The sequence below is a fragment of the Vicugna pacos genome, chromosome 26 (assembly GCF_048564905.1).
Source record: "Vicugna pacos chromosome 26, VicPac4, whole genome shotgun sequence".
Lineage (NCBI taxonomy): Eukaryota > Metazoa > Chordata > Mammalia > Artiodactyla > Camelidae > Vicugna > Vicugna pacos.
In genome coordinates, this window is record NC_133012.1 from 4,974,498 (window position 1) to 4,987,707 (window position 13,210).

The 13,210-nt window shown below is 34.8% G+C and overlaps 1 protein-coding gene across 3 annotated transcripts in view; it reads right to left on the bottom strand.

Moving 5' to 3' along the window:
* LOC102544841 (A disintegrin and metallopeptidase domain 3-like) overlaps nt 1–13,210 on the bottom strand; it is a 66,081-nt gene that overhangs the window by 43,620 nt on the left and 9,251 nt on the right. Inside the window, exons 1-5 of one of the 3 annotated variants that reach the window (XM_072950241.1) lie at nt 9,044–9,122; nt 8,293–8,390; nt 6,032–6,108; nt 5,380–5,557; nt 874–936 (exon numbers count right to left, since the gene is read on the bottom strand). In XM_072950241.1, coding sequence (XP_072806342.1) covers nt 874–936; nt 5,380–5,487 — 171 coding nt within the window. In that variant the 5' untranslated portion in view covers nt 5,488–5,557; nt 6,032–6,108; nt 8,293–8,390; nt 9,044–9,122. The other 2 variants (XM_072950240.1, XM_072950242.1) reach the window with 2 other exon arrangements.

Here is a 13,210-nt window from a genome sequence, read left to right on the forward strand (position 1 = left end):
TACAATTCATTAATATGAGAAAACATGATGGTTTACAAAATATTATACATGAGACAAAGCCATGTGACCATATATACTTGTATTTATATATTAAAACCAGGAAATGTGTGTATATATTTTATCTCCTCATAATGAAACTACATGTGCTTTATTTCTTTATTCTTTTACCTATCATTCTTTCTTGTTATTACTGTCATAAAAATTATTTAAAGATCTGAAGATTTTCTTTGAAGAAAAAAGTCTAGAATATCATGACACATAGTGAGACACTTTATGCAAAATTACTAGTGATAATGGACAAATCAGGCTTTTTAACTTGTTGCCCATATGTCTTTGCTAAAACTAATTGTATAAGTAAAAAGTTTAATAATCAAGTAAGTGTTCCTATAAACTATTTTTCCCATTTTTTAAATATGGAACTTCTACTAGAGGACCCTAAGCCATGATAAAGCATAAAACAGTCTTAGATAATATTAATAACAATGACCTCCAATTGAGTAATAAATGAAATACCTTGCTTTAATATGAAAATTGACTAAGGAACAGTTACACCATTAATTTTGGGTGGGTCCAGAAGTACATGTAACTAGTTATAAGCCAACGGGTTATAGTCCAACAGAACCCTCCCTACATAGGGAAGTCGCACATTATTGCTAGAATTCTATACTGATTTGGTAATCAATACCACAAACATCGGTCCCTTTATGCCAGTGTGGAAACGATGGACATTTCTTTATGTCCTGTTATACTGAGATACATATTTTGAACAGAGTAAAATATATCTGAACTATAAACAATTAAAGATTCTTTTTCATAGTTCCTTTCACTTTAAATACAAAACAGCTATAATAAAATATATCAACAAATGCATACCAAAGCTTTATCCATAATGACTTGTATTTTCAGAATACTTTTCAACAGCACATCTGATTTTTTCTGTGAAAGAGAGGACAGAAATATTTTTAAGACACTTTCTATATTCTTATAGTGTTTCTAGTTATCAAAATCATTATACATTTATATATAGATACACAGGTGTAGATGGCAGCTAGATAAATGACAGATGGCTAGCAAGAGAGATACAGACATACATACATATAGAAATAGGTAACAGGAAAATAAGAGCATGGATGCCCACTGGATGGACACTCTATTAGTCAGGGTTCCTCAAAGAAACAGAACCAATAGAATGTGTGCATATTTACATATTTATTATACTTATTATAATGAGCTTTATTACAAGGAATTAGCTCATATGGTTCTGGAGGCTGGCAAGTCGAAAATCTGCAGGGTGGTCCAGTGGGCTGGAGACCCGGGGAGAGCTGATGCGACAGTTCCAGTTGGAAGGCTGTCAGCTACACAGTCCTGTCTTACTCAGGGGAACGTCCCTTCTTTTCTTACGTTCAGGACTTCCACCTGCTGGAGGAGGTCCACCCACACTATGGAGGACGTCTGCTTTACACAATTTCCATTGACTTAGTTGCTAATCTTACTCAAAAAGACCCTCACAGAAACACCCAGAGAATCTGACTACCATCCAGGCACCATGGCCCAGGGGAGGTTGACACATAAAATTAACCATCACAGAGTTTTGGTTTTTACTGCCATCATCTTTATACTATAGCTTTCTCTATTTCCTTAACCCTGACTAAAATATTACATTGGGGTTTTAACAGTGTCTACTCGGTTATTCACTAGTTCTATTGCCAATGTCTTTCTTTCTTAAAATGACTTTTCCTTCATTTCTTGATTACTTCCAGGGATCTTTAAACAGACTGTGTAACAATAGACATGTAAATTCTAAAGAATGCATCCCTGTGGTTGTATTATTTAGGTTTGAATTTTAATGCTGCAACTTATTGGAGGATTTCCTAGGATAATAACTTAAACACTCTAAATCTTTGTTTCCTTGGCTGAAAAGGGGGATAACTGTTGAAAGAATGGAAAATTCAGAGCATACTGTAAAGCTCCTAAAACAATACATGGCACTTGTGAGGCAGTCCATGAATATATATATATATTGCCCTTTAATTCACTTTGGATCTTGTATTTGTCTTATATTTCATCTTTATATTTATCCTTAGAGCCCATGTTCATTCCATTTGGATTCTTCTTCTTCTTTTAGAAAACATTCATTTCTTTCATGTCAAACCTTTTTTGAACAAATGATGGGGATAAGTGACTTACACTACACTTTGGTTTATAAGAAATGGTCAATTATCCAAGAATGATGTTTGCTCCTTCTCCAAGAGAAAGCCAGCTGTCCAGGCCCAGCTGTATCAAGGCGGGGACACACACACTCTTTTCCCCTTATCTTGTCCAGATTCAAAAACTAGTGGGGGACACTCAGGGGCCCTGAGTTGAAGCTAGAAAGGGAAACAACCAGGAGAGTTTCATCCACCTCGGTCTCTGCATGAGCAAGACACACATTATGTTAAACTACTGAGAGCTGGGAATTGGGGGCTTCAAAATCTAGTGGTATTTGACCTGACAGTGGTTCTCATGAAGGATACAGTCTGAGGACAGCAGCTTACACAGTTCTTCATCTTTTGATCTGAATGAAAGTTCACTGTATTTGGAAACTATCCTTTGGGAATTTGGTTGTGATTGTGGCTGGCTGCTGTTTTTATTCAGGATGAGATGAGAGTCTCTTTATTTCTGTTCAATTTAGTGGGTTTTGGTTTTGGTTTTTTTTGTTTGTTTTTGCTTTTTTGTGTTGAGTTCTGGCTTTTTTCTTTCTTTATATATCAGGAAGGACATTCATAATAGGAAGGAAAAAATAGTTTCAACCCAAAACCTCAATTAATGTAGTTTTGCCTCAGTATAGAATTATAGCCTAGAAATTATTTTGCCCCATTTTAAGTAATTGTTTTACTGCCTTTCAACTTCCAATATTGCTGCTGGTAATTTCATGCCATCCTGCATCTTGTTTATATAGAAGAAACAATATTTTGAAAATATCAGTCCAGAAACTCACCTTAAATCATTTTGAGGTCTTTTTCTGGACTATTTTGTGACTTATTCAACTCAAATTTCTATGCTTATTGACACTGGAAATTGTACTGCATCACCCATATTGTTATTTTAATTGAATTTTTAATGTCTCAAATTTCACTGTCAATTTTGTTGACACTTTAGTTTTTATGATTTCTGGAATTTTATCTTGTGAAAATCAGGCAGGGGTAAATGCATGTGTCTAGTAAATGTTCAACAGATAAGTCTACTATATATTTTATTCCACTTTTCACAGTGGTTATAATGAAGTATTCACCTTGATTGTGAGTTTATTTGTATTTCTTTTCATAAATGTAAAAACATGCCTAAAATACAAGTTTTTTTCTGTCTTTTTAAAAAACCTGTTGTATTGAAGAAATCTGCTTTGTATATTTGTGCTTGTAAAAGTATTAGTGCTCGTGAATGAATACTTAACGAAAACTCCAGATTTAAGCCTTTCAAATTCAGGGTGAACAGCAATCACTTAATTTACAGACACATACAAATATCCAATCATCTCCATTCCTGCAGTGGTATCCCTGGCTTCTTCGAGGTTCTGAAATTTTAGTCTCTATTTTATCTCATTATTGCATTTTGTTTTACACACAGATTTTCCATAATTATTCCCAGTTACCTGTTCCTCTACATTGGAAAATATGAGGAGCAAACAGTAATAGTAGACATAGTGCTACTTATTGATCACCTGTGTTCTCCACATACTGTGCTAAGTAAATTCCACTTAAATTTACTGAACGTTTGAAATAATTGTGTCATTGAGTATTATTTTTATCACTGGATTTTTACAGATGAGAAAACTGAAACACAGATAGAGATTACTTGCCCAAATTCTTGTGGCTTTAGCCTGACCAGATCAAACTTCAAAGTGAGGCAGCTGGAGCTGTATGTTATCCATCTCCTCCAGAATCATTCTTATTGTTGATTGGAAGGGGATGGCTTCATGGGCAGTATTATTTCTATTTCCCAAAGCATGTAAACCTCTTTGGGCTTTCCCAAAAGGAGTATTCATGGAAGAGTTTTTCAATGTACTTTAAGAGACAGTGCTCCATTTCAGTTATGAAAATGGTCTGCAATGACGTCCATGTTGTACCACAACATACAGATGGCATCGAGTTTGGGGTCACATCTTAGTTCCGTTAAAAATCAAATTTTCATTTCATATCTATGGTTATGTTTTAACATTTTTTATGAGTTTCTGAAAAGATAATTTTATTAATCTGTATTTGCACCAATTTCTTTGGTAAAATAAAAAAATGCATATTAAAGCAACAGTGAGATGGAGATCATCGTAAATTAAAGTTTTATCCATTACTACTTTGTTTTGCTTCTCTAAACAGAATATCCAATTAGCATGAGAACGCGTCACAGTCATCTCTTTAACCACTGATGGTAAAATGTGAAGTTGTGGAAATACTTTTAAGGAGGAAGTTAGGATATATGTATCTAAAAAACTTTGGAAGTAAGTCTATTCTTAGTTACAAATATTGATAAGTGTGACTGCTCAAAATTTGGTACATTCATGTGGTTCATTTCTTGATTAAAGTAAAAATACAGATATGCAAAACATGCCATAATTATATAATGCATATATTTTAAGTTTATGCATAGACATATATGAAACAGCAAGAAAGAGTGTATATGAAACGACTGCAATGGGTTCTGCAAGAGCGTTTCCTCTAAAGCATGGTATTACGGTACAGTCTTATCTTCCTTATGCCTATATTTAATATCTTAATCAATATTAACTAAAATTAATTTAAAATAATACTAAAGATAACACAATTTAGTAAGTTAAAATATGCATTAACCCCTCAAAAACAAAAAGGAAATTTCAAAGAAGCATATATGGTTAGATAGTTTTATGTTAAATAAAAGTTGTTTTATAAATCTACTTTTTTCACTAGATATAGTAAACCAATTAGAGAAATACTCCGAAGTTCTAAGAGCACTATGCCTAGACAATGAGATTTTGGGACAACTTCTTACCTATTTTCTGCTTTTACATTCTCTATCAAAATAACAATTTTTCACAAAGAAAAAATGTCCGGCAAGAAAATGCTGACAGAGCAATAATCAGCAAATTTGAGTACTATTATATTATTAGGATGCAAATTCAGTAACAGTACAACTAAGCATATCTGCATTAAAATACTTGCAATTAGGGAAACATGAGAATTTTGACTTCTGAATTACATATTTACATTTCTATATATTACATAATTAAACAAAAATCTTTAAAATAAGTATTTTACAAGAGAAGGTTTTATTATAACCAATATGTTTAAAACTCTTATTTAAATGTAATACAATTCAAATAACTTTATCAAAAGTTGAACAACTGAAGATCTCATTAAAGAAGTTACTTACTTCTGATTTTACAAGAATTTTGTAGGACTGATCTACCACCTGGGAGGTTGAATAATCTTCTGGTATAGAGGAAACATCAATTTTATTATCCTTTATCTGATAAAGCATATGCTCATATGTAGATGAATATTCCAATGGTTCAATTCCGTAACTGACATTTTCGAACTGCAATAATCCACTGAATATTTAAATACATAAAGAAGAAATTACAAGGTAATTAATACAGATTTCCAGTGATGAAATCAAATCAATACTTAATAAAAAACCTTATATAGAAATCTGAAAGTGGCCTTTGTGGTCTAACATCTCAGAATCATCCCATCTAACTTGAATTCACTCTAAAACCCAATTTCATAACTTCTTCTATTATGGCTTTGAGCAGTCATTGCAGTTCTAGAGTGGCTGAGAAATGGGAATATTCCTCTATGTAGTAGGAGCTTTTTCTGAATAAATTCTATGACTGCAACCCTGGGAAAGAGACCAAGAGTCTGGGAGAAATGACAAGATGATGAGCAGAAAAAGGAAGCAGAGGAGAAGAACCACAATCAAAGTGTCTATTTTCCTTGCCTTCACTCTACCATTCAAGAAGTTTCTAAAAATTAAAAGGATACACAAGATTTCAATCCTGTACATCTCTGGAATATGCCATTACCTGAGTCCGGAACAGGTGCTGAGCGTCACAATGGATTTTGGAATCTCTGTGGCAAATCCTTGATAAAAGCAATGGCCCTAAAAAGGAGTATATACAGACACATTCATGAATGATTTGAAAAAAAAAAGTTAGGGTTTATCCTTACTTCCTAGACATCATCAAATATTCAGATTTAGCCATCACCATAATTTTATTCCCCAGATATTCCGTTTCATTATCTACCTACAACCTTTTGCCCTCCACCCACTTCTCTCTGTGAATAATCACAACTCTCATCCTACTCCAAATGATGTTTGCCAGAATTCTAAACTGTTGACAACTTTCTGATCTGTATCTTTTCTTCTCAGCCGCATTTTTTCAACACATTGTCTATAAATGCTACCTCAGTGTAATTAACTGCACTGATCTCACTTCAACTGAAACATTTCATTTGTTTTTTTCTAAATTACCTTAAAATATCCTTAATATCCTGACATTTCCTCACTATTTTCTCTTTAATATCTCACCATGTTCATCATCCTCAGTTCAAACTCTCCTCTCCATGGACTTTCACGACATTAGCCTTCCCAGGTTCTCCCCTGATATTTTCTTTCAGTGAATATTCCCTTCTCTTCCCTTAGAAGTCTGGTGATATTGCAATCAGTCCTGTTCCTTTGTTAATCCTCTGCTATGAGAACTTAAGTATCAGCACATTCTCCCTACAAATGCGTTTAAAAGTCGTTAGCTCCCAGGCACACAATTTCATCAGGAACCAATCACACATCTCAGCACTAAGCTTACCTTCTATCTCCCACTCACTGTCAAATAAGCACATGAAACTATGTCCAACATCATTACTCCTCAGAAAAATGCAAGTCAAGTTACATAAGATAAATTACCCATCCATCAAAATGGCTCAAATAAAATTCTAAAATTTAAATAGCAAAAAACGGCAACAAGGGAGATACTCCTTCATCTCTCGTACGTTGCCAAAAGAAAGTTAAAGTGGTATAGCACTCTAGAAAAGTGTTCAGTAGTAATTTCTTTTAAAAAATAAACATACATACACTTACCGTATAATCTGGCAATGATATTCCTGGGCATGTATCCCAGAAAAATAAAAATTCACATCTAAACAACAAATTGTATGTGAATGCTCACAGAAGCATTATTATCAATTGCTAAAGATTGGAAAGAGCCAAAATAGCTCTCAAATGATGAAGTGCGAGAACTAAGGTGTTCCTTTGGGGGAAACTGGTTGTTTAGGAATGCAATTTTTTAAAATACATTTCACACAGGGAAATATACACAAAATGTTATGATAACTCACAGAGAAAAAAAAGTGACAATGAGTGTGTATATGTCCATGAATGACTGAAAAATTGTGCTGAACACTGGAAGTTGACACATTGTAAAATGATTATAAATCAATAAAAAATGTTAAAATATAAAATAAAATAAAATACATTTCATATGATTGAGATTTTCTATCAAATGATGAAATTTGACACAAAGCTTTCCTAATACTGTAAAATATCATTTTATCTTCTGTATGACTACGACTATCTCCTTTCATCCCTAATGCTGATGGAAATTTTTTTTTGATGTAGGTAAGAGTTACTGTGGATGATCTGTTTTATTAGTCCTTTCAAATAGCTAAATTTCTTTTCCTATTCTTTCTCCTTTTTCTATCTCACTGATTTCTCAACTTATTGCATTATTTCCTTCCTCTACTATGTTTTAACTCTTGCTAGAGTAACACATTTGCTGTTGGGGGGCAACTAATTTAATGGTAACCCTCCTTAATCCTGTCTTGGCTGGGCTGTAGGCTTTGAGGTGGGGAATGGCGGTGATAAACTCATCTCTTACTCTAGAGCTGATCCTTCCTCCTACGGTACTTAGCATTTCTGTCTGAGCTGAACGCCTGGGTTTTGAGCGAGGTCACTCTACACTGGCTAGGCTGAACATCCGATGTCTCCTGACATTGTTTCATCTTTAGTGTTAGCTCCATTTTACTCTCCACCCTTCAGTAGAGTCTTACCCATCAATGATGCAGCCTAATCCTTAGGCAGGGGAACAAGACAACTGCCCTCCCAAGAAAAACAAGAACAAAAAACCCTACATCTGGCAGCCCCTCTATCTCTGGTCCCGTGTCCTGCAAGTTCCAGCTGCTCCCGCAGCCCTGAACTCCAAACTCTTACACAGTCCTGCGTGGTTCCACCCTTGTGCTATGGTTGACACAGTGTCCCCAGTCACAGGGCCAAGTTCAATGTGAGACTCACCTTCTCTGCTTTCTTTCAGTCAGAGAGAAAGTTTCTCATTTAAAAAAATTGTCAAATATCTCAAAACAAGTGCCTCATGGACTTTGTTCTGCTTTCTACTGTAGATGGTGAGAAAGACAAATGTCGTGCAAGTTACCACAGTTTAAATTTCATTCTCTCTCAGTTGCAACAGAGCAACACAATCTCACCAGTCACTTGCATCTGCTAATTTCCAGTCATCTATTCCAGCAAAATAAGTACCTTAGACTAACGTTAACTTTCTCACATTCTTTAAAAAATTTCTTGACTCCTCTCTGCATTTTGGGATATAATTCAAATTCCTGTGCTTCACAAGTGAACATATTCAGATGCTGCACCAAATGTGCTTTCACAACTTCACTTCCCTGTGCTCTTTCTAGAAGGAATTTCCACTGTTCCCTCCACTTCTCAGCCCTATGGTATCCTCATCAAAACTTTTCCCTGTGTTTACTGGCTTCTTCATTCCTTTCCCAATTATTTTCCCTCTCAAACTCCTACTAGTACTTCCACATAGTGTAAGTAACCTTTTCAGGTAAGTGAGGCCTGAGTTCCAAATTTAAAAAGCAGTTGCTCTATTCCATATGCTTTCGTAGTCACTGCCACATCGTCTTTGGGTTTGTGATAGTCTGTTTGCCCAAGAATTCTATAGAGTAGAAAGCATTCTGCTTCTTCCCACCAACAGCACCTTCACCACATAAAAATACCAATCTACACAACATAAAGTGAAACTTACCTTTATAAGTGAAGACTCTGGATACAATGCCCCTGACTTGTTGTATGAATAGACCAGGAAGTGAGAGTCTAAAAATGACCTAATTCAATCAAAAGAATAATACATCATTGTAATAAAAGCATTTATAAAAGGAATTTCCAGAATCAGAATATTATTCAAATTTTCTTTCCATTTTATAAGCTCAAATACGCAAAAATTACAAGGGATCATCGCTCCTTTATCTAGCTTTCTTTCTGACGCCAGATAATGTAGAGGAGAGGAAATCATAACCAGGATAACCAGGCCCCGTGAGGGCAATGGAATCACACAGGCTGATGTCTAGTAAAATCGAGGACTTCCACATTCCCACAGCAAAGTATCCCTCTGGATTCAACCATCATTACATTTCATGGCGTAAATCTGTTAGTTAAAAGTGGCTGACAAGTAGTCATGGACTGATTGAAACCAAAAAAAATCTATCAGCCTATTTCAGTAGTGTCTTTTCATGAAGTCCTGCTGTGGTAAAAACCACCTCCAAATTCCCAGTGCCTTCAAATGACAATGGATGTTCTTTCTTCACAACATTACTGCAGGTTCAGCTCCACACTGCTTTCACTCTGCAACCAGGGGAGGCCTGATCCCTCCGTGGAAGCTGCCCTTCTTGTAGCAGAAAGAGAAAAATTGTAGAAACAAACAATAGTTCTTAAACCCACTGCTTAGAAGCAGGATTCTAGTGTTCTGCTCAAATTTCATAAGCTAAATTATTTCTATAGACAAGCCTAATATAAACATGATATGGAACTACTATCTTCTCACAAGGAACATGCTGATCATCTGGAACAATTTAAATCTAGCATTGTTATTTATTGTAGGAACACCGGGATTTCTCAAAATACTAAACAAGAAGCATCTGAGTGTTGGAATGGAATAGGAATTAGAGTATTAACAGAGTACTTTCTTTCACTACTGTTCTTTTCATATTTCCTTCATTGTCTCTAAAAGTTTTGCATTTCCTCAATTGAAATAACAAAGCTAGAGAAATTCCAGGGAAAAACTGATATTTATCAGTTCACATTCCACACATATTCAAGGAAAAACTCTGACAGGCCTGGGTTGACTTAGGTGCAAGCGTGTAGAACATGACATCTGGTACAAGGGCAGAGCCACATGTTGATAAGTGTAAGCATGTAAGTGGAGCTGGTGCACGTGGGAATCCAGAAGCAGTTCCAGGGAAAAAAATTAGAAGTAAAAACTCTTAGCAGGTATTTGACAAGCATTATTAAAAGGATAAAAATTTAGCTTGCAAGTGTATTCATCCTGGGCCCTTTTTCAACAGCATACTTTTTGCTTCTACAGAAAACAATACAGTCTGCCTTAATCAGTGACGTATGAAAATATAACATTTAAAGAAAAGCCACATCCAATGCAAGGAACATGAACAAAAAAAAGGAAGAAGGCAAAACTTAGAAGTTACTTCCTAATGAAGTAGCACTGATTGAAAAAAATTATTAATTTCAAAAAAGTTAGTAAGTTTTCAAAAGAGACCATTTCAAGAAAAAATTCTCTAAAACTGTAAAATACACGACAGTTAAAATTTGAAAATTCAATAAATGTGTCAAAGAGGATTTTGTTACTGAGACCAGCATTAGAAGCTGAGCAAATGAAGACAAAAATACTGGTAAAATGCACAAAAAATATAAATTAATTTTTAAATTATAGAAAAAATAACTATGATAGGGAGCACAGAGAAATAAGAACCAGGATGAAAACATGGATTTCCCAAAGAAGGAAAAAATAGTGTAGGAATTTAAAACTAAAATAAAAAACTAAAGGACTTGTGATATATCAGTGCGGGATTAATGTAATACAAACACACACACACAAACTCATACGCACCCACCACACACACAAAATGCACTGTAAAATTTACTTAAGATGGACTATATGAAACTGCAAAAACTTATAGAAAAGAAATGTGACTCACAAATTCTTTACACTGCCAAAATGTTACTCAGTTAATAGAACCAAAGGGACATCTGCAGATATGCACAGATTCAGAAAGCATGCTGTCTGCATATCACATCTTAAGGAAATAATCCGAAACTATTAAAACTAAACTATAACTCAGTCAGCATAAAGCTGCAATAAAAAGAAAAAAATAAAAAAGAAGCAGTGATAAAAGTAGGAGAATATAATACTGTTGTTAAGGAAACTGAAAGCAGTGGATTTATATCTCAAGAGGAAAAAATTTTAAATACTACAGGAATATTAGAATATAAATTCATTATCAGAGACACACAAGAGATGAATCTGAGAACTTATAAAGAAAATATGAACATAATGATTACACAATATTTCATTTTTATACCAATGAATCCCAGAAGCAAAGGAAGAAAGACAAGCAATACTCTGGATGGCATATTTGCAAAATTATAGAGTATCTGTTAATATCTACAGAAAACAAAGGTTCCCACAAATTGGTCAGGAACAACAACAACAAAAAAAACAGAAAGATAAGCCATAGATTGAAAATAAAGAAAACAAATGAATAAAAATTAAGACAGGCATATGCAGAATCGATAAACAAGATTATACTGCATAGCGCAGGGAAATATACACAAAATCTTGTGGTAGTTCATAGGGAAAAAGAATGTGACAATGAATATATGTATGATCATGTATAACTGAAAAATTGTGCTCTACACTGGAAATTGACACAACATTGTAAACCGACTATAACTCAATTAAAAAAAATTTTTTTTAATTAAGACCCAAAGTATAAAACAAAACCTTACTAGAAGCAAGTCAAGTAGAATGGTCAGGAAACACTTGTTAAGATGTTATTAATTACTAATTAGTTATTAACATGTTATTAATAACCAGTGAAGTACATATTAAAAAATTATAAAATAGCATGTGTTATCCATTAATTACCAAAAATAAGTGAGCAAAGATACTCATTTTGTTGAGAATGTAGAGAAGAGAAACACTTTCAAATACTGGCCTGGGTGAAAACTGGTGTAAGACTTTTGAAGGAAACCACTGGTAATATACAGTACTTGATAATTTTCTTATTTATCATCCAGCAAATTCACTGTTGCCCAGGAAGTCATGGCCAGTGATGCCCACAATACAGCAGTTCTTGCTGTAAATATGGGTTGATAAATAACAAATGAGGTATAATCATTTGATAGCTACACATGCATTTTACAAAATGAACTCATTTTGCATACATCAATATGAATGAATCTCAGCAAATAATATTATCCAAAATACTGCATAACAAACAACCACAAGACCGCAACCACATTCAATAAAATAGTAAGTATCTATTGCTCACACTTCTGGGTCATGTGCAGGTAGCCATGGTAGCTCTGCTAATTGTGGCCAGGCTTGCTCAGTGGTACAGGATTCAGCTGAGTGTTGGCCAATGGAAGGATAAATAGAGCTCCCTGGCTGTGATCCACATGTCTTTGAATCATCCAGCAAGATAGCCTAGGGGTATTCTCATGGGAATGACACATAAACAAGATGGAAAGCAGAAAAGCAGGAGAATTTGTTCAAGCCTCTGCTGGAATCAAGTCAGTTACCATCTCTTTGACCAAAGTAAATGACATAGCCACAAACTGGGCTAAAAATTTGCGGGGCCCCTAGGCAAAATGAAAATGTGAGGCCTCTTGTTTGAAAGTACTAAGAATCTCAGAACAGCAACAGCAAAGCACTAAACCAAGTACAGGGTTCTTCTAACCTTGGGCCCCTCAGGTCCATGACATTGGCCATGTGTAGATAAACTCAGATCCAAAAACTGGGTGTGGGGTGGCTGGAGAGTTGTGCATACGCCACCTTTTGGTGACAGGAACTCAAAGTTACATGGCAAAGAGTGAAGGCACAAAGAAAGGTAAAGAATTGGGGTCACTTTTGTGATTCACCATATTAAGGTCCACCCTAACCTACCCTTCTGATCCACCATAATTAACTGTATAATGGAATATACTGTACAGCACTGTACCATTTATGTCTACTTAAAGGAATCCTCCAAACACTATCATTTTCACTGATCTGTAGACATAGGGATGAATGAAGCTATAAAGACGACATAAAAATATGTCAGTATCATAACTGTGATTAACACAGGGGAGTGAGAGTATTGTACAGGTCTGAGCATAGAAGGAACAGACTTCACTGTTA